The 25,391-nt window shown below is 39.9% G+C and overlaps 1 protein-coding gene across 5 annotated transcripts in view; it reads left to right on the top strand.

The window, feature by feature from the left end:
• SUPT3H (SPT3 homolog, SAGA and STAGA complex component) overlaps positions 1 to 19,938 on the top strand; it is a 378,407-nt gene extending 358,469 nt beyond the window's left edge. For all 5 annotated transcript variants that reach the window (XM_020880482.2, XM_020880481.2, XM_020880483.2 and 2 more), the window contains one exon: positions 19,804 to 19,938. In XM_020880482.2, the coding sequence (XP_020736141.2) occupies positions 19,804 to 19,845 (42 nt within the window). In that variant the 3' untranslated portion in view covers positions 19,846 to 19,938. The remainder of the gene's footprint in view (positions 1 to 19,803) is intronic.
• The last annotated feature ends 5,453 nt before the right edge of the window (positions 19,939 to 25,391 follow it).

Here is a 25,391-nt window from a genome sequence, read left to right on the forward strand (position 1 = left end):
TGATCCTAGGCTTCAGTAGGCCAAAAATAAAGTAACTTGATCTCAGTTATTAGGTTAGCCTTGAAGCAAAGGACTGTGGTGTGATGGCCATTATCAGGAACTTCACTTTAAAAATATCTCAACTTTTTCCTTTGAGGGCCAGTACCTTAATATTCTCTCGTCTTATACTTTTATGCAGTGTTTGAGGTGAAAATGCCACTGTCTTGAAAAATATCACTTGAGGTTCTTTCTGCCCTAGATCTATCATTTAGGAAAGCCTTGCTTAAGAGTATACTTTGTTGCAAGCGACTACAGCACTCCTACTCCATATCTGCTGTGAAAACCAGAGGGAAAAATTCTGTCCAGGTAGAAGCAGAGCTCCTCTCATTTGACCCACGCAGGCGAGAAAAGTAGTGGGGGCTTTTCCACAAAAGCAGCTGTTCCTACTAACTAGACTGACAGGTTTTTAAAGATTTCAGCAATGACTTTAGTTTCCAGGCCATTTGGTTAAAACCATACAGATCGATAAAAGTGAATAGTTAGTGTAAGAGTTGCCTTAGTTTTTTAAGACTGCTGTTAACAAAGTGCCACTAACTGGATTGCTTGAAACAAGAGACATGTGTCTTCTCCCACTTCTCCAGGCTAGAAGTCTGGAATCAAGGGGTCAGCAGGGCAGGTTCCTTCAGAAGGGTGAGTCGTTCCCAGTGTCTCCTAGCTTTGTGTGATGACCAGTAATCCTTGGTGTTCTTTGGTTTGTAGATGTCTCCAGTCTCCGCTTCTGTCTTCACATGGTATCCTCCCTTTATTTAAGAAAATTTACTCTGCCTTTTTTTTTAATTAATCACAAATATATTATAAAATATATGTGAGAAATAAAAATTATCAATCTGTAAAATAATTAGTGTGAAATAAATTAATTCATAAGTGTCCATCAGTATTGGTTTTCTTTACATGAGGACTACCCAAGTTTACATGGGGTTTACTTATTTACCAAATATTTATTGAGCTTCTAAATATAAGACATTATGGGATCTACAGTAATAATGACCAAAACACAGTTTGAAAGGTAGGAGTTATTAATATAATGAATTAAATTAGCATTCTCAAATAGAAATATGTATAATTAGAGAATTATAATCCAAGTGCTTCTAGAGTTGAAAATACGCATTTCAACGAACATACATTTGTTAAAAAGTTAAAATTCTCTAAGCATATGATTTCATGTTGTTTTAGCTATAACTTTTTCTTAGGGATGGTCTCCTGTACAATGTCACAAACCTCCTTCCATAGTTCTTCAGGCACTCTATAAGATCTGATCCCTTGAATCTGTCTCTCACTTCCACTGTATAATCATAAGGGACTTGATTTAGGTCATACTTGAATGGTCTACTGGTTTTCCCTGCTTTGTTCAATTTTAGTCTGAATTTGGCAATAAGGAGTTCATGATCTGAGCCACAGTCAGCTCCTGGTCTTGTTTTCCTGACTGTATAGAGCTTCTCCATCTATCAGTCTGATTTCAGTATTGACCATCTGGTGATGTCCATGTGTAGAGTCTTCTCTTGTGTTGTTGGAAGAGGGTGTTGCTGTGACCAGTGCATTCTCTTGGCAAAATTCTGTTAGCCTTTGCCCTGCTTCATTCTGTACTCCAGGGCCAAATTTGCCTCTTACTCCAAGTGTTTGTTGACTTCCTACTTTTGCATTCCAGCCCCCTATAATGAAAAAGACATCGTTTTTGTGTGTAAGTTCTAGAAGGTCTTGTAGGTCTTCACAGAAGCATTGAACTTCAGCTTCTTCAGCATTACTGGTCAGGGCATAGACTTAGATTACCATGATATTGAATGGTTTGCCTTGAAAACGAACAGAGATCATTCTGTCATTTTTGAGATTGCATCCAAGTACTGCATTTTGGACTCTTGTTGACTCTGATGGCTACTCTATTTCTTCTAAGGAATTCTTGCCCACAGTAGTAGATACAATGGTCATCTGAGTTAAATTCACCCATTCTAGTCCATTTTAGTTCGCTGATTTCTAAAATGTCAATGTTCACTCTTGCCATCTCCTATTTAACCACTTCCAATTTGCCTTGATTCATGGACCTAACATTCCAGGTTCCTGTGCAGTATTGCTGTTTACAGCATCAGACTTTGCTTTTATCACCAGTCACACCCACAACTGGGTGTTGTTTCTGCGTTGGCGCCATCTCTTCGTTCTTTCTGCAGTTATTTCTCCACTGATCTCCAGTACCATGTTGGGTACCTACCGACCTGGGGAGTTCATCTTTCAGTGTCCTATTTTTACTTTGCCAACAATTAGGTCCATCTAGTCAAAGCTATGGCTTTTCCAGTAGTCATGTATGATTATGAGAGTTGGACTATAAAGAAAACTGAACACCAAAGAATTGATGCTTTTGAACTGTGGTATTGGAGAAGACTCTTGAGAGTCCCTTGGACTGCAAGAAGATCCAACCAGTCCATCCTAAAGGAAATCAGTCCTGAATATTCATTGGAAGGACTGATGCTGAAGCTGCAACTCCAGTACTTTGGCCACCTGATGCAAAGAACTGAATCATTTGAAAAGACCCTAATGCTGGGAAAGATTGAAGGTGGGAGGAGAAGAATATGACAGAGGATGAGATGGTTGGATGGCATCACTGACTGAATGGATGTGCTGCTACTGCTGCTGCTAAGTCGCTTCAGTCATGTCCAACTCTGTGCGACCCCATAGACGGCAGCCCATCAGGCTCCTCTGTCCCTGGGATTCTCCAGGCGAGAATACTGGAGTGGGTTGCCATTTCCTTCTCCAATGCATGCGTGCATGCTAAGTTGTTTCAGTCGTGTCCAACTCTGCCACGCTATGGACAGCAGCCCACCAGGCTCCTCTGTCCACAGGATTCTTTAGGCAAGAATACTGGAGTGGGTTGCCATTGAGATTGAGTAAACTCCGGGAGTTGGTAATGGACAGGGAGGCCTGGCGTGCTGCAGTTCATGGGGTTGCAGAGTCGGACATGACTGAGCGACTGAACTGAACTGAACTGACAGCTATAACTGGAATAATAATACATGTGGAATATAAATGCAAACACCCTTACCCTTACATAAGGCTTCACATTTTACCAAACACTTTCATATATATTACCATAGCCAAAATTTCTAAGTCTCTCTTCTCCAAAGTTAGATTACAACATTATGTTTTAAGGTATTACAACCTTGCTTGACTTTTTTTTCATTATAAGTTTGACTTTATTATAACCATATAATTATGTTTACATGAAGAATTGGAAAGAAGGCATAGTCTCCACATGTTCATTTCGGCCTGTGTGGCTAAATGGCTTATAACAGTCAGTGCGTGAAAATGGCCTAGATTGAATAAATTAGCAAAATCACAAAAGGAAACCACTGTAGGAAATAGTTTTACACATGTAATTGCTGAAATCCTCTAGCGAATGTGTCAGTCTGTACTAACTAAATAAATTTGTTTATAGACATGTTCTGTATTAGCTTCCACTCTTTCACAGCCCTTTGCCAAGCAAAATCCCACTAGAAGTAGGATGTTCACACCCGAGTAGGAGTTTCTTGGATAAATATTTTTACTATATGGAGACCAAAACCACTTCTACAAATTTCAGACTTTGATTGAAATACTATATTTCTTTAGCTTTTTTTCCCTCCCATCTTTTCTACTGGCAGCTATTCATGCATTAGCTTACCTCCCCTCACCTCCCACGGCTATGGGGAACAAGAAGAGGCCAGCCGCACACACTGGGGGCCAGTGGACCCTGGGAATGGTGGGGCCTGCCCACTCGGTCGCAGATACCACCACATGGACTAGACGGAGAGACAAAAACTCATGTGCAAAAGGGCTTTCCCTTCCTTCTCCTAAATCCTGGTTGAAATGATTCATTGAATTAATTTCAATGTAAAGATTATGTATCCCGAGGCTTTACTTTATAAAATGCCTGCTTACATTCCATTGGAGTGCTCGACGAATAGAATACATAAAGGTAGAATTCATTCAGCCTTTCCTAAAGAAATAATGGTTAAGAGTTCTTGAAATAATGACAGCCATAGTCTTTTGGAAGGATGTCTCTGATCTCAACTTTCGCCAACAAGAATCTCAACTAATGTCTTCATTCCCTGGTCCAGGATTGGTGCTAAATTTTTCACAGGCCTTCTAAAGGGCTGTTTTTTAATTTGTCTGGTGACTAGTAAGACAAATATGTTTTATTAATAAATAACTAATAAAACAAATAAGACAAAATGTTCTCTGATAATGTATTTTTTATGGTAATAACTGTTTAAAGTGAAATTAAGAACATTTTTTAAATGTGCTAAACCTAAACCTTCTCAGTATTTTTAACAATATGACCAGTAAACAGCAGAGTCGAACAACGGTGGAATAGGACTGATCTGGACCAGCGCAGTATTCTAGTTACTATGACCCAAATAGCCTGCCAGGCTACTCCATCCTTGGAATTTTCCAGGCGAGAACACTGGAGTGGGTTGCCATTTTCACCTCCAGGGTATATTCCTGACCCAGGAATCGAACGTGCATCTCTTATGTCTACTGCATTGGCAGGCAGGTTCTTTACCACTAGTGCCACCTGGGAATCCCCAAATAGCTTACCTTTTAGGGTTTATTAGAAAAATGCCAAATAACATGAGCACTGTCACTGCTATAGAAATTATATATCTGACTTGGAATGATTCCATACCTCAGGAGATTTAATCATTTAATATGCTAGCTCTCTTCAAATTAATTTTTCACACTAGAGAACACACTTTGGTTATTTATGATACTTGAAGGTAATTTTTTTTTAATGGCTGAGGTAGATTGTAAATGTATGTGGCAAATTCCACTAACACAACTCCATTATAGAAATATGGTAATTAATATGTACAAAAGTATGTTCATAGTGCCTCACACACTTAAGTAGGGAAGGAGACACAAAGGCGTGGAGAAGGCATGCCCGTCATTGTCAAGTCAGTACACAGCAGTTCAAGTTTTTTTAATATTTTTTGATATATAGTTGATTTACAGTGTTTTCAAGTGTACAACAAAGTGATTCAGTTATATTCTTTTTCAGATGCTTTTCCACTATAGGTTAAGATATTTGAATATATTTCCCAGTGCTATACAGTGGATCCTTACTGTTGACCTTATATATAGTGCTATATCCACTACTCTCTAATTCCTAGTTGAACCCACCCCACTTTCTTCTTTGGTAACCATGTTTGTTTCCTATGCCTGTGAGTCCATTTCTGCTTTGTAAATAAGTTCATTTGTATCATTTCTTTAGATTCTACATAGAAGTGATATATGATATTTGTCTTTGGCTTATTTCACATAGTATGACAATCTCTAGATTCATTGCTGCAAGTGGCATTATTTCATTCTTTTTATGCCTGAGTAGTATTCCATTGTGTGTGTATACACACACACACACATGTTTTTTATCTATTCATCTGTTGCTGGACATTTAGGTTGCTTCCTTGTCTTGTTTGCTGTGAATAGTGCTGCTGTGAACATTGGGCTGCGTGTATCTTTTCCAGTTAGAGTTTTCCTCTTTTCCGGATGTATGCCCCGGAGTAGGATTGCTAGATCACATAGAGTTTTCCTCTTTTCTGGATGTGTGCCCTGGAGTAGGACTGCTAGATCACATAGAGTTTTCCTCTTTTACGGATGTGTGCCCTGGAGTAGGACTGCTAGATCACATAGAGTTTTCCTCTTTTCCGGATGTGTGCCCTGGAGTAGGACTGCTAGATCACATAGAGTTTTCCTCTTTTACGGATGTGTGCCCTGGAGTAGGACTGCTAGATCACATAGAGTTTTCCTCTTTTACGGATGTGTGCCCTGGAGTAGGACTGCTAGATCACATAGAGTTTTCCTCTTTTCCGGATGTGTGCCCTGGAGTAGGACTGCTGGATCACATGGTAACTCTGTCTTTAGTTTTTAAGGAACCCCCATGCTGTTCTCCATAGTGACTGCACCGATTTACTTACTCCTTCTCCACTGTTCGTTCTTTCTTTATACCCAAGTTTCTGAACTATACCTAGAAACTTCCTCTTAACATTTTCCTATAAGCAAGGAACTACTAGAAAATAATCCCCTCAGATTTTGTTTGTGTGAGAAGATCTTTATTTCTCCTTTATTTATCTTTATTTATCCTTCTTGGTGTTCCCTGAGCTCCCTGGGTCTATGATCTGATGTCTAACATTAATTTGGGGAAAATTGAGGTCATCATTTTAAAAAATATTTCTTCTGTTCTTTTTTTTCTTCTTCTAATATTCCTGCTATGCATTTGTTATACCATTTGTAGCTGTCTCATAGTCTTTGGATATTTTATTTTGTGTTTTCTGTTTTTTTTTTCACTCTTTGCTTTCTCAGTTTTGGAGGTTTCTAGTATACTATCCTCAAATTCAGAGCTTATTTACTCAGTCTTATTCAGTCTACTAATAAACCCATCAGAGGCATTCTTCATTTCTGTTACAATGGAGTTTTTATATCTAGCATTTCTTTTTCACTTTTTCTTAAAATTTCCATCACTTTGCTTGCATTGCCCTTCTGTTCTTAAGTGGTGTGTACCTTATCCGTTAGAGCCTTTAGCATCCTAATCATTGTTTCTATTGTTGTTCAGTTGCTAAGAGTCATGTCCAACTCTTTGCAACCTCATGGACTGCAGCACACTAGGCTTCCCTGTCCTTCACTGTCTCCTGAAGTTTGCTCAGATTTATGCCCATTGAGTCAGTGATGCCATCCAACCATCTCAATCATAGTTGTTATAAATTCCCAGTCTGTTCATTCCAACATGCCAGTCATAAATGGGTCTGGTTCTGATGCTTGCTGTGTTCTTCAAACTGTTTTTTTGCCTTTTATTATACCTTGTAATTTTGTCTTAGTAGCCAGACATGATGTACTGGCTTAAAGGAACTGCTGTAAAAATAGGCCTTTATTATTGTGATGGTAAACTGTGGACAGAGGGGGACATCTCTACAGCCGTGAGTAGGTCTTCGTCTTATAGTGAGCCTGTGCCTCTCAACTGTGAACTTCACGAGTGCTTTCCAGTGTCCCACACACCCACCAAACTGTTAGAACGACTGCGGGAGACTGAAGTTGGGTATTTCCCTTTGCCCAGGTCAGTTAGACTCTTGAAAAACTTCTGCAGGTTAAGCTCTGATTAAATTATTTCTCTTGTACTTAGACCTTATTAAGCACAACATAATGCTTTGGTGTATTTTAAAATGTTTTTACCCCTTTCCCTGCCGGAAGCATGAAGTGGTTTTTCTGTGATAATCACTGTGAGAACCTAGTTGAGCTCCAGGAGCTAAAACTCACAGAAGTGTGGTTCCCTTCCCCATCCCCCCAGCCGCCCGCCACCCCCACCCCCCGGCCGTGTCTGAGTCCCCCTGGAGTTTCAGCTCCCAGGTTTGTCCACACTGAGCTTCCAGCAGTTTGTCAGTTACAGTTCAGTTTCCCCTACCCCAGCACTGGTTCCCACAGAGGCTTTTGCTTATAGATCTCTGTTCCATTAAGTTGTGACTCTGTCTGTTTAAGGGCAGGCAAAGAGTCTGTGTCTGTTTGCCCTGTGACTTCACTTCTTTAGATCTAAGAGCTCTTGATTTTTCGCTTTGTTCAACTTTCACTTGAATAAACAAGGACAGAGTGGCAACTTCCAGACTTCTTCCATGCTGGATCAGAAACCAGAAGTCCTCCAATTCTTCCAGTTTGATATAGAGTTTATATCAGGCTCTAAAGCAGTGATTCGAAAGAATTGGTTGAATGTTTATATAACATGAGCATTTCTTACCTGAATTTTGATAAACCCTTCAGTGGTAGGTGGTGTGGGTTGGTGTCTTGGATTTAATATTTATTGTGACAAGCATAGCCTATAGACTGGCATTTGAAAATAAGTCAGGCTCTCTCTCCTCTGGGTCTTCACCTAGAACATTTTTCTGTGCTGCTGCCCTTTCACCACTCATCCCCAGCTTGTCCTTCAAGAAACATTGTTGATCACCACCCACCTCTACTGTCCTCTTTTATGGTCCCATTATACTATTCTCATTTTGTAATTCCCATTACCTTTGTCATTTTTCATTCAACATGTCTGCCCCATTAGACTGTTCAACATGAAGAGCAGGAGCCACTTCTATGATCACTGCTGTATACACTGCGTCTTGCGACCTGTGTTATTAAATGAATGAATGACAATAGGTTCATACAAAAATATACCTCCTCAGGTGGCTGCCACAGGGATTTTCATTGTTAATGACTGTGTCCTGATGGTTAAATGTTGTAGTTTTATTATTCATTTTCTTATAAAAATTCTTGAGAACTTTAATTATAATTGTTTACTGTTCTAAATTGGTGTCTTGACCATTGGTAAACAGCTGTTGCTATTCATGTACTTATTCCTCATGTTGTATTTTTTGACATAGCAAAGGCCACTGAGGCAGTGTTTTCTTTTAATTTTTATTATATCATTGTTGACAAGTTTGAAAATGGAAAATACAATTGTAACATTGTCACCCAACCAAGACTGTTAAAACATTATTTTATACTACTGTAAGCTTTTTAGTAATAGAATGTTGGAACTTAAAATGTTTAGATGCAACAAAACAATTCAATAGTGTTGCTTTAGATGACTTGGATTCTATTTTTCTGGCACACAAGGCAGTTGGCTCCATTGATGCAAAAGTTTTTACTCCTGGCAGATAACAGTAATGAGAAGCCCAGAAATGCTCCCAGTGGGAACTGAGAACTAACATCAGAGTAACTCTGTGCAGCATTGCTTATGACTGAATTATCAAGGTCACTAATTTATTTTTCCTACTAATTGCTGCTGACGATTATCTGGTGAAATGATAAGCATTTAGTCAACCTAATTTTTTTGGAGCTGACAATATCTCAGCCCCTGCTATTATGGTGAATACATGTTAACATTTCTCATTGTTCAGAGAAAACTAAGCTATTTGCAAATCAAATGCATTCATTCATTAGGTGATTGTCTGTTGAGCACCTACATATATGTTGTGCATTGAATTGTACCCTGGACATACAGAGACAAATAAAATAGCAACTTCCTGCCTTCTGGAGAGCTTTGAATCAAACAAGAAAAACAAGAATTAACTGTTGTTATACTGAGCACCTCTCTCCCCCACCCTGTCTGCCATGGGGATTTTGATGACTAACTTCTGCCAATTTGGCAATGTTTATACATAACATCAGAGAAGGAAATGGCAACCCATTCCAGTGTTCTTGCCTGGAGAATCCCAGGAACGGGGGAGCCTGGTGGGCTGCTGGCTATGGGGTCACACAGAGTCGAACACGACTGAGGCGACTTAGCAGCAGCAGCAGTATACATAACATGTGTCTGCAGCTTGGAATGGTTTGGAAATTTGTTTTAATTGTTTATGATTTTGGTGGAAGGAAAAAAAAGCTTAATATTATTGCCATTAAATTATTACTAACATAAATGTATTTAAGCATATACAATATCATGGAAAGAATAGTGTAAGCATAGAAATGGTGCACTTCTATTTAGATTCATATAAAGTTGCTAAAAATAACATTCACAAAGCTTTTCTCTAAAATACAGTGCTGTTTGCATCAACCATGTAATTACTTTGCTCAATGACAGCAAAGAAATTAACACATCTCTCATATAATTTGATTGAGATGACTTGGGCAATTAGAAATGGTAATTTTTAATAATTAATTTTAATTGAGAGATGTTTATATCCAGAATGCTGAAATAAATTTTAAGAAGAATATGATACAGACTTAGAGAAAAACATGCATAAAATGACACGTTCCATAAGATTTATAGGCTCACAGTTACTTGGAATAGGATGGGAGTTAATGCTATGTCTTTTTCCCATTGTGCCAGCCAGAGAAGACCTCTTATTTAGAGGGCAGGGCTCCCTCCACTGTCTTAAATCAAGGCTCTGCTGTCTGACAAACTGCCCTCCATGATTTTCACAGGATATTTATAACATGGGGAAGTACTCAAAAAAGGAAAATGTTTAATGAAGAGCTTTGCATATTACAGTGCTATACATCATATGGTTCAATTTAGATTCTCTGAAATTTATGAGTTAGAATGAAATTATCAAAAGGGAGAAAGTCACATGGCATCGGTACAAACAAGATGTGCCTATTTGTATTTATGTTTGCTAATGAAATTCAGCCATGATCCCCACTTTGATTTTAAGAGTCTCAGACCACCATTCAGTTTTATTCATTGTAATTAAATCTCTTGCCCACACGCAGATACAAGGGCAACAAGAAAAAGGGGGCATATTTTATCTTTTAAAGAGCTATTACATAGCTTTGATATGAAGCTCCAGGGGTTCAAAGATTTATAGTATTAAAGCAAACCAAGATGCCTCTCAGGGCACAGTCACCTCCTTCAGCAAATGAAGGAGCTGGGAGGGAGCTTGGCCTCTGAATCCAGTGACCCCACAGAGGGCAGGGCTGAACTGGGGCTGACGGGGGCCATGGAATCTGAAACAACTTGGTGTAGCCGCCAGTGTTGCTGCCAGAAGAGAGACAGAAAAAGGGAGATAAAAGCACGGTTGGTTTTGACAGTAGCTTGGGAGTGAGGTGAGTTAATGTAGCTATCTTGTGAAACAGCATTTTTATACCTGAAATTCAGAGACGAAAATACCTTCCCATCCCCCACTCAACTGAATATTCCAATAAATGGAACACTTAGATTAACTTCATTAGTAAAGACTAGGGAAAGCCTGTGGGCTTCCCCAGTGGCTGAGTGATAAAGAATCTACCTGTAATGCAAGAGCCACAGGAGATACAGATTCGATCCCTGGGTGGGGAAGAGCCCCTGGAGGAGGAAATGGCAACCCACTCCAGTATCCTTGCCTGGAGAATCCCATGGTCAGAGGAGCCTGGTGGACTACAGTCCATAGAATCACAGAGAGTCAGACACGACTGAAGCAACAACTTGGCATGCATGTGGGGAGTCTGTTGCTTTCAGTTCACCCCACTGCCTCCCCCACCACATCCTCCAGCCAAGCCAAGCCAGTAGAACCTCTGCCTTTGGTACCCTCTGCATCCCCATGGAGCAGAAGAGAGCTCTTGAGAAACCACCAGGCCCTTGGTAACCAGGGCGGCTCCTGTGGCCCGCAGATCATCCAAAATGCCGAGTCTACCCTACATTTAGTTAATTGGGAGTTAACAGTAGTTTGGGAAAGGGTGAATGTAGGCTCCAAATCTTTTTATTGTCCTTTCTCTCCTGGATTTAGCCCAAATTGGCCAACTCCAAACCGACCCAGGCAGGCCACATTGTATGAAAGTGACAGTGAAGTCGCTCAGTCTTGTCCAACTCTTTGCAACCCCGTGAGACTGTAGCCTACCAGGCTCCTCAGTCCATGGAATTTTCCAGGCAAGAGTACTGGAGTGGGTTGCCATTTCCTTCTCCAGGGGATCTTCCAACCCAGGGATTGAACCCAGGTCTCCCACATCGCAGGCAGACGCTTTACCGTCTGAGCCACCAGGGCTTGACCCTAAACCAGACACTGAGCACGGGCTCATTAGAAAGACTTGAGCGCAAATAAATGGTGCGTCATTCTTGTGAAGGTTCTAAAGGTGCGTGCTTTTGCCACAGAACCTTTCAGTCAGGTCGATCTTAATTATTTTGAGAGTTCATGTATTTATCAAAACTATTATTGGGGGCACTCGGGGATATTAAGTGATTTTCCAAGGGAGAGCTAATCAGATAGCCGAAGAGGCAGGCATAGAACTAAAAGCTCATCATGGCGTGTCTTGTTCTAACTACTCGGCTGTCCTGTTTTGGACAATGAAGTCCTTCCCTCCCTCCAGTCCCCTCACTTTTGTTCTGCTCCGAAGGATTCTTTATCTGGAAAAACAATTTTTCCCCGACATCTGTTTTCCCCATTAAGGTCAGAGAAGCTGATCATACAGCTTTGGGCAGAATGGGAACCATCCTAGGCTCTCCCACATGACCACAGAGCTGTGTGTCTCTCTCTGGGCAGGAGTTTTTTCATCTGTTGGATTAGGAATTGGACTAGAGGAGTTCTCAAAGACACTTTCCAATTCCAAAGTTTTAGTGTTCCTTGATTTTAGATGTAAGCAAAAGATTTGTTCAACGTGGTTTAGTAGGCTTACTTTCCAAATCCCTCTGCCATTATGGAATTAAACGTGGTGTGGCGGGCTGCAGGGCTGCACTCCCTCATAGCAACATCCCAGCTTCTGGGAAGGAGAAGAACAGTGACTAGTCTGCACGTGGCCCACAGTCAGAAGTGAGCGAGCCACAGGTAGCCCGTCTGCTATCTTCATAAGAGGCACGTCTGAAAACCTCAGTTTTTTTAACTTTTTATTTTGTATTGCAGTATAATAGATTAACAAACAAGGTTGTGATAGTTTCAGGTGAACAATGAAGGGACTCAGCCATACGCATACTTGATCCATCCTCCCCCAAACCCCCCTCCCATCCAGGCCGCCACGAAACACTGAACGGAGTTCCCTGTGTTGTTCAGTAGGTCCACGTTGGTTATCCATTTTAAATGTAGCAGGTGAAGACCTTAGTTTCTATTTCTTCTGTATTAAATGCTAAGATTAGGATTCCCATTATGAAATACTGTTTAATGTGTCACTGTGACAGACTGAGAGAGTTCTCTATTTGTTGACAAAACCGCTTTGGAGTCCTGTTCATAGTGTACTCACCTACCCCACCGTCGTTCTCAGCCCTTGTTGTGCATCCAGGTCTCGGGGATTGCTTTCCTTTTCCTTTTTCAAAATGTATTTATTTACTTAGTTGCCTCAGGTCTTAATTGCGGCACGTGGGATCTTTTGCTGTGGGGTACAGGCTCCATCGTTGCAGCCTGTGGCCTTAGTTGCACCAGGGCATGTGGGATCTTTGTTCCTCGACCAGGGGTTGAACCCACGTTCCCCTGTATCGCAAGGTGGATTCTTAACCACTGGACCACCAAGAAAGTCCCTGGATTGCTTTTAAACCATTCCAAACCCAAGCTCCACTCAGACCAATAGACTTTAAAGAAGTGAAGCCAGAGTATCTGTTATTTTTGTAAAGCTCCCCCAAGTTATTTGGAAGCACAGTGTTATTATTATTATTATTATATATTAACCTTTAAATTAGTCTGGAAAATAAGCACTAGTTGAGAGTGCCTCCAAAACTGAAGATGATTTAGATTCAGGTTCCATCTCTGCACTCCAACGATGGTGCCAAGCTAATCTAGCTTAAATCTTTGAAGTACAGTTTTAATTTAAGTGACCTTTAGCAAGACTTGAGTTTGTTAGGACTAGGAGAATAGATATGTCTACAGTAATCTAGATGGAATAAATTAAGCTCGATTGGGGGGGCTTGTTTTCTTTTATTTAGTGTAAGACAATGGTATAATGAAAAGAATACAGCTCTTGGTTTTGAATCCTAAATTTACTGACCACTCACTAGACATATCACTTTAAAAAGGAGAATAATAAGACCTTTCTTTTTCATCATTGTGGTAATGCTAAATTAGATACGGACATGAAAGTATTGAATACTTCATAAGCCAATTTTAAAAAGTATAGTATATAAATTTTTTTTATATTTGCCCCCTCCCCTGCTTTAAGAACTATACAAATCTCATGCCTTTTATTTGAAATTAAATATTGTGATTAAAAGTAGAAGAGCAAACAAAAAACCTGCCTTATTTTTTTTTCCTCACTCTTGAGAATGACCTCTCAATGCCTTTTACTTGTGGTGGTTAAACCGGTAACGTTCAGTTGGAAGCTTTGCTGACTGCAGGAGCTGTCTTACTTATCTTTGAGTCCTTTGTACCACAAGCACAAAGTGGGTAACACAAAGTTGGAACTCAATAAAGAGTTGCTAAAATCAAATTCTGCAAATTTATAAGAATTCAGATAATAGAACAAAAATCTTCTGTCTTAGACCTTTGAAAAATGAAAGTTAGGAGTGAATTTGAGACCTGCTCTAATGAGATTCCCCTTCCCCCCATTTTTTTCCAGCTTTATTGAGGGATAATTGAAACATATAAGGTTATATAACATATAAGGCTAGGTTTATTTAAAATCCTTTTGTCTTAATGTAGCCATTTATCACTATAAACTTGCCTCTTAGAACTTTTTCTGCAGCATCCCATAGGTTTTGGTATATTGTAGGGCTTTTTTTGTTGTTTGTCTTGAAATTTTTGTATTTCCCTTTTGACTTTTTTGTTGACCCATTGCTTATCCATGTGGGTGGGTTCTTTTAATTTCTACGTATTTGTGAATTTTTTAGCTTTCCTCCTACTATTGATTTCTAGTTTCATTGTGTTTGGGAAATATGCTTGATAGGATTTCAGTGTTTTTAGGTTTGTTAAACCTTGTTTTGTGACTAACATATGAGAGTTGACTATATTGTTTCACTTAAATGATATCCCCTAATTTATACAGACTTTTATCACCCTTTTTTTCACTCTTATTTCTTTTCTCCTCTTAATGGAAAAAAAAAAAAATCTCTCTTCAAGTTGGCACATTCTTTCTTCTGTTTGATTGAGTCTGTTTTTGAAGCTCTCTCCTGCATTTTTCATCCTTCAGCTCCAAAATTTTTGTCTCACTCTTTTTTATGATTTCTGCCTCTTTATTGAACTTCTCATTCTGTTCATGCATTGTTTTCTTGAGTTCACTGAGTTGAACTCAGACTACTCAGTCTGTTAGCTTTCTGAAAGACAACTTAAATCTTACTATGCTTTCTCAAGATGATCACTTTGAATTCTTTTTCAAGTAACTCACAAATACCTTTTTCTTTGGCCTTAGTCATGGGAAAATTACTGAGTTCCTTTGGTGGTGTTATGTTTCTTTGCTTTTTCCTGTTTCTAGTAGCTTTGCATTGATATTTGCACATTTGAGGGAGCAGTCATCTCTTTCCTCCTTTTCAGACTGACTCTGGTAGAGAAGGATTTTCACCTGAAAGTGTCCTTGAGATCTCTGGCTGGATGGAGTTCAGCAGCTCTGATTCTGGGGAAAGCACAGTGGTACAGTCTCTAGGCAGCTCCATCAGCACCTGAGGTCAACTTTGGCAAAGACTGCAGAGATCTGCAGTGGCCCAGACCACAGAGGTCCTGCCAGTGGCAGTGGAATCTACAGCTGTTGGGGTCTTCAATGACAGAGGCTGCTGGGGGTCTTCCTTTTTAGCCTGTGGAAGGAATTTTCTAGCCCAAGGGATCCTTTTTGATGCCAGATTTAGCACACTGGCGCTCGGTGGCCATGGCCCGGGGTCTGGAATCAGGCACATGGGGAAGTACCTTGGTCCTGGGGCACCAGTGCACTCGCAGTGATGCTGACCCCAGTGCCTGAGGCGTAGGCATGTGCACATCTTCCATGCAGCCAGGGTCTGAGTCCTGGGGACTCACCACAGTGATTTGTGGCCCCAGGATGGGGAGATACAGTAGTGGCACAAACTGTGGGGTGACAGGGTGCAGCAACCGCACACCCTGGGGATGGTGGGTCAAAGTCCTGCCCCTGGCTCCAGGGCACAGGGTACAGAGCCGCAGCAGCTTAGCCTCAGCAATGCCAGGTCAAAGCCATGACTCACGACCCAGAGGGTAGCACGCAGAGCTCTATCAGTGTAGCCCAATGATGGCAAGCAATGCCATGACTTAGGCCCCAGGAGTGGAACAGAAAGCAGCATCTGGGCCCCACTGATAGTAGCTGCAGAACCCTGGAGGCAGGGTACAGAGAGCAGCAGTAGCTTCACTCCCATCAGTGGTGAGATGCTAGGGCATCATGATGCCAGAGAGTGAGGCACAGGGGAGCAGGTCTCACTGCAGAGACAGCTCGAGCCCCAAGAAGAAAACGCAGCAGTGGGGACTCCCTGCAGCTCCATGACTGGGTTCTTTGTTGGTAAAGACTGGGGGTGCTTGGTAGCAAACGCAAACGTCCCCAGCATTGGGGAGGGGAGGTTTGCAGGGAATCTCCTGCTTTCCTTTTCCTCTGAGGTGATATCCCTCCAAGGTGGGGTCCCTCTTTGCACTGAGCTACTCTGGACTGGGATGGGTAGATAATGCAAATAAAATGCTTCCTACACTTTTCTGTATGGTCATAATATTTTGTTGTAATTCAGAGCTGTGTTTTGACTGTTTGTAGTTGTTTTGTTGGGGAAACAAGCTTTGGGACCTCCTAGTTTGCCATCTTGCTGATGTTAGTCCCTACAATGAAATTCTTGTTTTATTTTACTTTAAAAAGCAGAATAAATCAGGAAGTGTAGTAATGAGAACAAAGTGGAGGTCTGAACTGAAGGGGATAGTTTTATCTGTAATTAAAGTCTTACTAATTAGGCTACTGGCACAAACAACACATATACACACAATCATATTCAACTTGAAACTGCAGGATATGCTTTGTAGCGTATTTATCTTCTTTTTGCTTAAGATATTTATTAACCTTTTCCTTTTTAATATTAATTTGTATTCCTTAAAATGTGCAATTATGATGAACCATAAAAGCAGAAATAAACCAGTTTGGGAATTAAATGTTTTCCCTACTTTGTTCATTGCCCATGCACAGACTTTTTAAATTCCTATTTTAAAGGTACACACTTATGAGTTAATATCCCACCAATGCCCAGTGCAGCAGGTAGAATCTGTGTCTGCTTATCCAGGTAGATTGAGCTTCCAGTAACAGGTCATAATTTGGAGCTGAATAAATAAAAAAGAGTGTCAAAAATGGGGAACTAACTTGATACTCAATTTTAGAAAAAAAAGGCCTAAGAACTACAATTTGTCCTTAAAAAAAATAAAAATACATATAATACCTATATTATTATATTAACTAGCAACATGCTAGTTGCTCAGTCATGTCCAACTCTCTGTGTCCCCATGGACTGTAGCCTGCCGGGCTCCTGTCCGTGGAATTCTCCAGGCAAGAATACTGGAGGGGGTTGCCATTCCCTTCTGCAGGGGATCTTCCTGACTGAGGGATTGAACCCGGGGTCTCCTGCAGTGCAGGCAGATTCTTTACCATCTGAGCCACCAGGGAAGCCACGTACATACACACACACATACATACACACACACGTATATGTATACATATATTCTTTGCTGGTACTTTGAGAGATACTAAAATATCTGAACTTTCAATACATTTACATGGAAGCAAACAGTTGTTTGCTTCTCCATGTAGTTGAGACCAGAGCTCTGTTAAATCAGAAATGAAGCTTAAGTGGTATATAGCAAATCATAGCTGGTTTGAGGAGAGGGAGTCTGTGTTATTAATTAATTTATACTTTTCAGTAGTTGGGGAGGTCCTGGCTTTTTCTGGTCAAGGTCTGGGTTTTACTAAGAGTGTTGTAAATCGTTCACAATATCTAACAATAGAGAGTGAGTGGGATGCTGAGTGTTTCATGAGAACGTGGCCTCTGGAAGGCCCTCACACCAAGCAATGTTTAAATTTAGTTTCAGCATTCACAGCACAAATAGAGAGAAATTCACAGTTGACACAAAGATGAGTTGTCTCCATCCATCTTCCTTTCAAGTTGCTTACTCTGGAAAGGATGCCAAATTTGGGACGTTCCCATAATTGCCCTCCACAGACAGACAACATACATCCTTTATACATCAAAAGGAAAAAGCAGTGACTCAGGGTGGAGGACCCTAGGGGATTGGTTTGCTGAAATTGCTCTTTACTAATTACACATGCTTGTTTGTTCCTTCTTTATTTTAGAATTAGAATAGGAAGAACTTATTCCAGAAATCCGGGTCAGCTCTAAACTTTGGTTTTCTTATTAAACTTGAGGGCCTCTGTTATTCAGTAAGCCTGTCGTCTTTTAGTTGTTTGCAAACAATATTGATCAACTCACCTATGAAAGTGAAAAGAGACCTTTTCAACACTGGAGTGAACCATTTCATATCACCCACCCTGGAAAGATTAAACTTGGTAATTTCTCAGGTGGGCTCAGCCAAAACTTGGTCTTCTCCTGAGCCAAGATTACTTTTTCAAGCAAGGCTCACCTCAACCATTTATGTTGAAGAGGAATCCAGCTTTACTCCCAGGTCTGTTTATCTCCATGTAAACCATCCCTGGGCTTTAAATATTATGTTATGTTAAAGGTTGTCACAGTGGTTGTAAAACGTGAAATATCAAGGCTAAGAAGCAGAAAGTATCACTTTGGTGTGAGCCTCTCGAAGGCGGCCGTGGTGGAAGGGGCTATTTCAGGGCCTGAGGCTCTCCTGCCTGTGGTTGTGGGAAGACACCCTATCCGTTCCTGCAAGTTATTTGTAGCTCTCCAAGGAGCTCATTTTCCACTGTTCTCCCGTGCACGGTCTTAGGAGCTCTAGTTGGAATTTTCTAGCCTTTGTTCACACGTGTGCTTCAGTCCAAAAGTGCCCTATGACGCAGAAAGTCCGGTGGTAAGATGGAGCTCACAGAGAGAGCCCGAAAGAAGGGCTCTATCGGATCTGCCCATTTTCTCATCCTTGATACGCCGATCCAGAGTGAACTGTGTAACAGCCCACTAATGAAATTTCAGCCAGGGCTCCCAAGCCTGACAACCATAGTAAATCCTGTGTAAGCAGGAGATTTGGAGGGAAGGTTTTGAAGCTAATTGAATTTTATGATTAAGAGAAAGTTATTCGGAAAACCATTTTGTTTCACCTCATGTTGGTAGAAGTCTTTCTCAAAAACTTGGTCTTTACCTTTCTTTTTTTTTCTGTATAATTAAAAGTAATCATTTTTTAAAATTAAACTTTTCCGCACATTCCTAACATTATCTTAATCATAAAAGCTTATTCTTTATTTCCTGTAAGATGGCTGTTGAAGGTAAATTTATTGGACTGAAAGTTTATATACTCCAGAACAGCCCCAGAATTATTAGCTTAAAAGAACAAAAAATTCATGATGTTATAAGGATTTTTCTTTTTCCCATTTTTCTGAAAATAAATTATAGAAAAATTCCATCTAATTGAGGGTTATGAATTCTCTGAAGGTGGCTGGTCCAAGTTTAACTAATGAAAACTATGGTGGTGAAAAGGAATTTTATTCCTAAATCCTGGATTTCAATTCTACTTCACTCTGTCTCATTGTGAAAGGCCCTGTGTGGCCCAATTCTTCCAATTTGGAAATGCAGAATATATCTCTTGGGATGAAATGTTACTTTCTTTATCGAGTATATTACATTATTATGCCATGTTACTTTCTTTACTGGAGTATATTACATTATTACAATTAGTATTTATTTTCCCATTTTTCTTTTATGGGTATATTTTTATCCCATCATGAATATCTATCTATCTATCTATATCTATATATGCATAATAAAATTATGTAAGATTCAAGTTTTCTGTAATGCCTATAATGTACAGCACTCCTTAGAGAGCACCGTATTGGGCAAGGGGGCCTCTATTACTATCTGTTCCCGTAGCTTTTTACTGAGACTATAAATTAGGCCTGGGAAGGATATAATGAGTCAGTAATTTATAGACTATTAAGATACTTAGTTAGAAGTGATTCTTGGGCATGTCCAATAGAGAACACATGTTTCTAAAGGACAAACAGATTCAACACAACATGTCTTTGGCCTAACCAAGCCCAATCAATTATACAAAATGGGATGTCTTATTTTACATTTCTCCCCCTCCCCCCGAAATAGAGTCACTAACCACTTGTTAACCACACTGACTTTTTAACAGCGGTTGCTAATGCTTGGCCACCAGTAACGTTCAGATGAAGCACCCTACTAGACTGTAGCCAGCAAAGTCCCCAAACAGGAAGAAAGTGCTGCTTGCTCTTTTGCCTTCTTTCCTGGTTTGACTTGATGTGATAATTCACTGCAGATTTCTTTTTCTTTGACAGAGTGCCTACCGCAGGAATGGGATGGCTTTTCTGGCCTGCTGATGTGACTGTGACTGTGACAACAGGAAAGGCAATGTTATATTAAGGTGATTTCTGTTCCCCTCCTTGGGCAAAATAAAATACAAGTTTACCTTCTTCACAGCCTTGGGAGTGGGTTGGTTTGTTGTGACTATCAACTGACTGACTCTAGCCCTTCTCCAGCCCCCTCAACACTTAGTCTTGTTTACTGGATGGGCCATTTAGCCAATTAATGGCAGGATGTTCAGGGTGGTGTGTAGGTGGACAAGAATGCAATTTTGCAATTTGAATTTGGAATAGAGCTGCTCTCAGCTCACATAACTTAAAAGCAGTGTCTTTTTTTTTTTTCCTCAGTGTTTAGTCTGTGTTTTATTTGATGCATTTTGTAATCCAGGTTTGAGACAAGGAAATAGAATTAAAAGGACAGTCACATTTCCCCTTGTACTGTCCCACCAACTCTACTTTCTGACATTTGGTGACTAGATCTTCATGTATTTTACAAACACACGTTCACCTTATGAACTCACACTAATCAAAGACCTGATAGGCCCGATGAACTGTCTGTTCCTATCTTTTCTTCCCTTCACCCCACATATTGTACATGTGTCATTCTTATCGTGTCTTCCCAACTTTCCAAGTATCTGCCTGTGGTGTGTTTTTTCCATCATAGGACTCTTCCCGTCTTCATTTCTCTCCTTCCCCTGTCCCTCGGATCCCCAGGCCCACCCCTCACACACACCATACCCATTTAGCCAAGCAGTTAGAATCAATGGAAGGGCAGCTGAGTGATCAGTTTTCTCACTCCAGGGTGCTAGCACCTAGTCTGAATGTGGGCTGGTCACCTCCCTGCTCCAGCAGCTGAGCTACCCTTCTGACATCTATACTTTCTCCAACAAATGAGGAACTGTCCCTCTTGGAAACAAACTCGAATATAGCAGTAATATACAGATCTTGATTCAACTTGAATTGCAAAAAAGGAAGTTATCTCTTTCATACTTGATGAGTTTTGCACAATTTTACTTTTACTGTGATTTCTACACACACTGAGACAGCCTTTGTCAAGAATTAATAAAAAAAGAAATAAGTGTGAAAGATTTTCCTGCTGTGACCAGATCACAGCGAGGCTCAGCTAATGGGATTGTGCCACAATATTCACATTTGTGGACTATCATTTACCTGTTCTGTGTTAGTCCTTCTGGAAAAAATCTTCATGTCAAGAACAACAACAACAAAAAAGACGCAGATATATAATATCAAAAAATTGCCAAAGGGTTTTGATGTTCCATCTGTGATTGGTGAAATGTATGATTAAACTTTTCTTTTTATCATCATTCTTATTTTTCTTGGCGTCCCTAATCACAGAAAATTATAAGCTTTCAGTAAACATCCTAACTTTTTTAAATGACAGCATTTATTGTATTTGGTTTCTATGCCAGGCTCATAGATGTATAAAATCTTCAGGAGCTGATTTTTCACATCAAAATTCCTCCTCTCCCACATTATGTATTTTAAAGTATGCACAAGGCAGAAAATATAAGGTTTAGGTTTTTCCCCCTTCATTTTATTCTACCTGATCTCCTTATAGTCCCAGAGAAGGAAGACTCAACGTACATTTCTCTCAGAAATATGACAGGTCTATGTTTTTGTTGGTCTGGCGTATGTTTGTCTATCTTGAACAGTCTGACAGGTAATTATTTATAAAATCTGGTTTTGCCCAGTAAGTCCATATAATAACCTTTCACTTTTCATCATAAGCCAATGAGCTGAATTTAGAATAAAACAAGGTCATTTATGTCTGTGCTGAACCAGCCTAGATGTCCCCATAATTGCTCAATATTAATATTTGTAATTCTTTTTTTTTCTTGTCTACACTTAGGTTCTTTTTTCTTACTCTTTCCACAACGCTAAATTTGAAGTGAAATAAAATTTCCTTAAGCAGTGAGTATAGGGGGAAAAAGGTTTATAAAAGGAAAGTTTCAGAAATTGTGACTTAAATAAATTGTTCTTTCAAGATTAAAATATTATGTGGAATCATAAAATGTCAGTGTAGAAGATGGTGTTGAAGATCATTGACTGCATCCACTCATTTTACAGATGGAAAATGATAGCCTGGAGTGGGAAACTGACTTTCCCAAGGTCACTCATCAGTGGCTGTGACAGACCAGAGACCAGTCTTATACTCTGCCATTCTGGATTTGCCTTAGATGTTACCAAGATGTGTCAGGGTTTTATGGCATGTGTATCTTAGACAGTAACCTAAACTTATTTTGTGAAAGTGTTGGTCACTCAGCCATGTCTGACTCTGCAACCCCATAAACTGTAGCCCACCAGGCTCTTCTGTCCATGGAATTTTCCAGGCAAGAATACTGGAGTGGGTTGCCATTTCCTTCACCGGGGGATCTTCCTAACTCAGGAATTGAACTTGTGATCTCCTGTCTTTTGCATCTTGGGCAGATTCTGAGTCATCAGGGAAGCCCCCAAACTCTTATTTTTTAAATGATTCTAATTATGGACATATTCTAAAGCACAAGTGTTAGATTAAAATCTTCAGATAGGCTGTGATATTAATTAACTAATGTGTTATATGTCAGTTGTACATCAATTTTTAAAAAGAAGTCAGGCACATGAAAAGATGCTCAGCATTGCTAATTATTGGAGAAATATAAATCAGAACTACAATGAGGTATCACCTCACACTGGTCAGAATGGCCGTCATCAAAATGTCTACAACAATAAATGCTGGAGAGGATGTGGAGAAAAAAGAACCTTCGTACACTGTTGGTGGGAATGTAAATTAGTACAGCCACTAGGGAGAACACTTTGCAGGTTCCTTAAAAACTAAAAATAGAGCTGCCGTGTGACCCATCAATCTGACTCTGGGGCCTGTGTCTGAAGAAAACCGCACTTCAAAAAGGTACGTGCACCCTAGTGTTCATTGCAGCACTGTTCACAGCAACCAGGACATGGAAGCAATCTAAATGTCCTTCGACAGATGAATGGATAAAGAAGATACGGTGCATATATACAATGGAGTATTACTCAGCTGTGAAAAAGAACAAAATGATGCATTTGCAGCAACACTGGATGGACCCAGGGATTATCGTGTGTGCTGCACTTAGGTGCTCAGTTGTGTCCTGCCAGGCTCCTCTGTCCGTGGGGATCCTCCAGGAAGGAATGCTGAAGTGGGTTGCCATGCGCTACTCCAGGGGATCGTCCCAACCCAGGGATCAAACCCAGGACTCGCGCATTGCAGGAGGATACTAAGTGAAATAAGTCACTTAGTAGACAAATATCATGTGATACCATTTATATGTGGAAGTAAAAAATCATACAAACGAATGTATTTACAAAACAGAAACAGACTCTCAGAAAACAAACTTACAGTTACCAAAAGGGAAAGACGGGGGGTAATGGATAAATTAAGAGGTTGGGATTAACATATACACACTACAGTATACAAAATAAATATAATCAGCAAGAACCTACTGTATAGCACAGGAAACTGTACTCAATACTCTCTAATGACCTATGTGGGAAAAGAATCTGAAAAAGAATAGATATATATATGTGTGTATAACTAATTAACTTTGCTATATACCTGAAATTAACACAATGTTGTAAATTAACTATACTTCAACATAAAATGAAAAGTTAAAGCTAAACAAAATAAAAAGTCAGGCTCAATTGTAAATCAAATGGGAATATACAAAATAGTTTCTATTTTTGTAGCCTTGTGTTTAGAAGATGAAATTTGAAAATAAATAAATAAATCAGGTAAGTAAATAAATAACTTATGGGAAATTGATGCTGCCTTATAGACATGAGGATAAAAGAAATAGAAATATTTCTCCCTTCGATCCCTTAGAAAACTAGGAATAAAACTATCATATAACCCAGCAATTTTATTATTAAGCATATACCCCAAGGAAACCAAAATTGAAAAAGACATGTACCCCAGTGTTCACTGTAGCACTATTTATAATAGCTAGGACATGTAAGCACCCTAGATGTCCATCGGCAGATGAATTGGATAAAGAAACTAGAATATTACTCAGCCATGAAAATAAATATATTTGAGTCAGTTCTAATGAGGTGGATGAACCTAGAGCCTGTTACACAAGTGAAGTGAGTCAGAAAGAGAAAAACATATTGTATAGTAACACATATATATGGAATCTAAAAAGACCTACCAATGAACCTATTTGCAGGGCAGCAATTAGGGACTTCTCTAGTGGCTCAGAGGGTGAAGAGTCTGCCTGCAATGCAGGAGAGCCGGGTTTGATCCCTGGGTTGGGAAGATCCCCTGGAGAAGGAAATGGCAACCCACTCCAGTGTTCTTGCCTGGAAAATCTCATGGACAGAGGAGTCTGGCAGGCTATAGTCCACGGGGTCACAAAAAGTCGGGCATGACCGAGCGACTTCACTTCACTTCAGTGGAATGTAAACATAGAGAAGAGACTTACGGACCTGGGGGAGGGTGCAGGGAGGAAGGACGGGGGGACACATGGAGAGAGTAACATGGGGACATACACACTGCTGTGTAACCTAGATAGCCAATGAGAATTTGCTGCAAAATTCAGGAAACTCAAACCAGGGCTCTATAACAACCTGGAAGAGTGGGATTGGGTGGCAGGTGGAAGGGAAGTTCAAGAGGGAGGAGACACACGTATACCTATGGCTGATTCGTGTTGATGTATGGCAGGAACCAACACAGTATTGTGCAGCAGTTATCCCACAATTAAAAATAAATGTTTTTTAAAAATAAATATTTCTCCCTTCACCTGAATTTGGAAATTCAACTTTCTAAACATGCCATTTTGAGGATATGTCATTAACCTTCTGTCTGCACGTATTGCAATAGTTGAGATTCAAAAATAATGTTCCAGTTTTAGAGGCAAGAGTTGTTATTTAAAAACCATCAGAAGCATAACTATTTTTAATGGTCTATATAATTTCTGTATTTGGGACGAATTCCTCATTTATTACTCTATGTTGTTATAAAATAACAAACAATCCACTTTTAATGCTTTTACCATGTAGAAGACAGATAAACATAACTGGTAATTCTTGGTCTGAGAGTAAACAAGTTTACTTGTCTAGAAATTATAAAATTTAATTTTATGAAAAAAAAATTATATAGTTCCCAAATCAGGCATTTCTTTCCAGTTCATATAACCCCTTATGTAAAACTGAGTCACTACAGAGAAAATATTCCCTCATCTGCCCTCCTGGAATTTAGATAGAACCTTCCCAAGTTGCATTTAAAATTCTACCATCAACCATGTATACATCTTATAAAATATTTTACAGTTTCCTGTATGCTCTGGCTGAACATTTCATAGTACATAAACACTTCTGCAAATAATATAAGGGCATCAAGTTGAATATGTCATAGCAGTGGTGGCCACACTAAGCTGATTCTTCATCAATTTATTTTCTTATTTTTATCTTCTTGTTTGAAAGACAAGATGAAATTTTCTGTGCTCTTGTTGTATAGTTGGGGGGGGGGGGGGGGCAGTGGGGAAACAAGGGCAGACCAGGGGACTCTAGCAGTTTTAGCGGAGTCGTGT

The sequence above is a fragment of the Odocoileus virginianus genome, chromosome 27 (genome assembly GCF_023699985.2).
Source record: "Odocoileus virginianus isolate 20LAN1187 ecotype Illinois chromosome 27, Ovbor_1.2, whole genome shotgun sequence".
Lineage (NCBI taxonomy): Eukaryota > Metazoa > Chordata > Mammalia > Artiodactyla > Cervidae > Odocoileus > Odocoileus virginianus.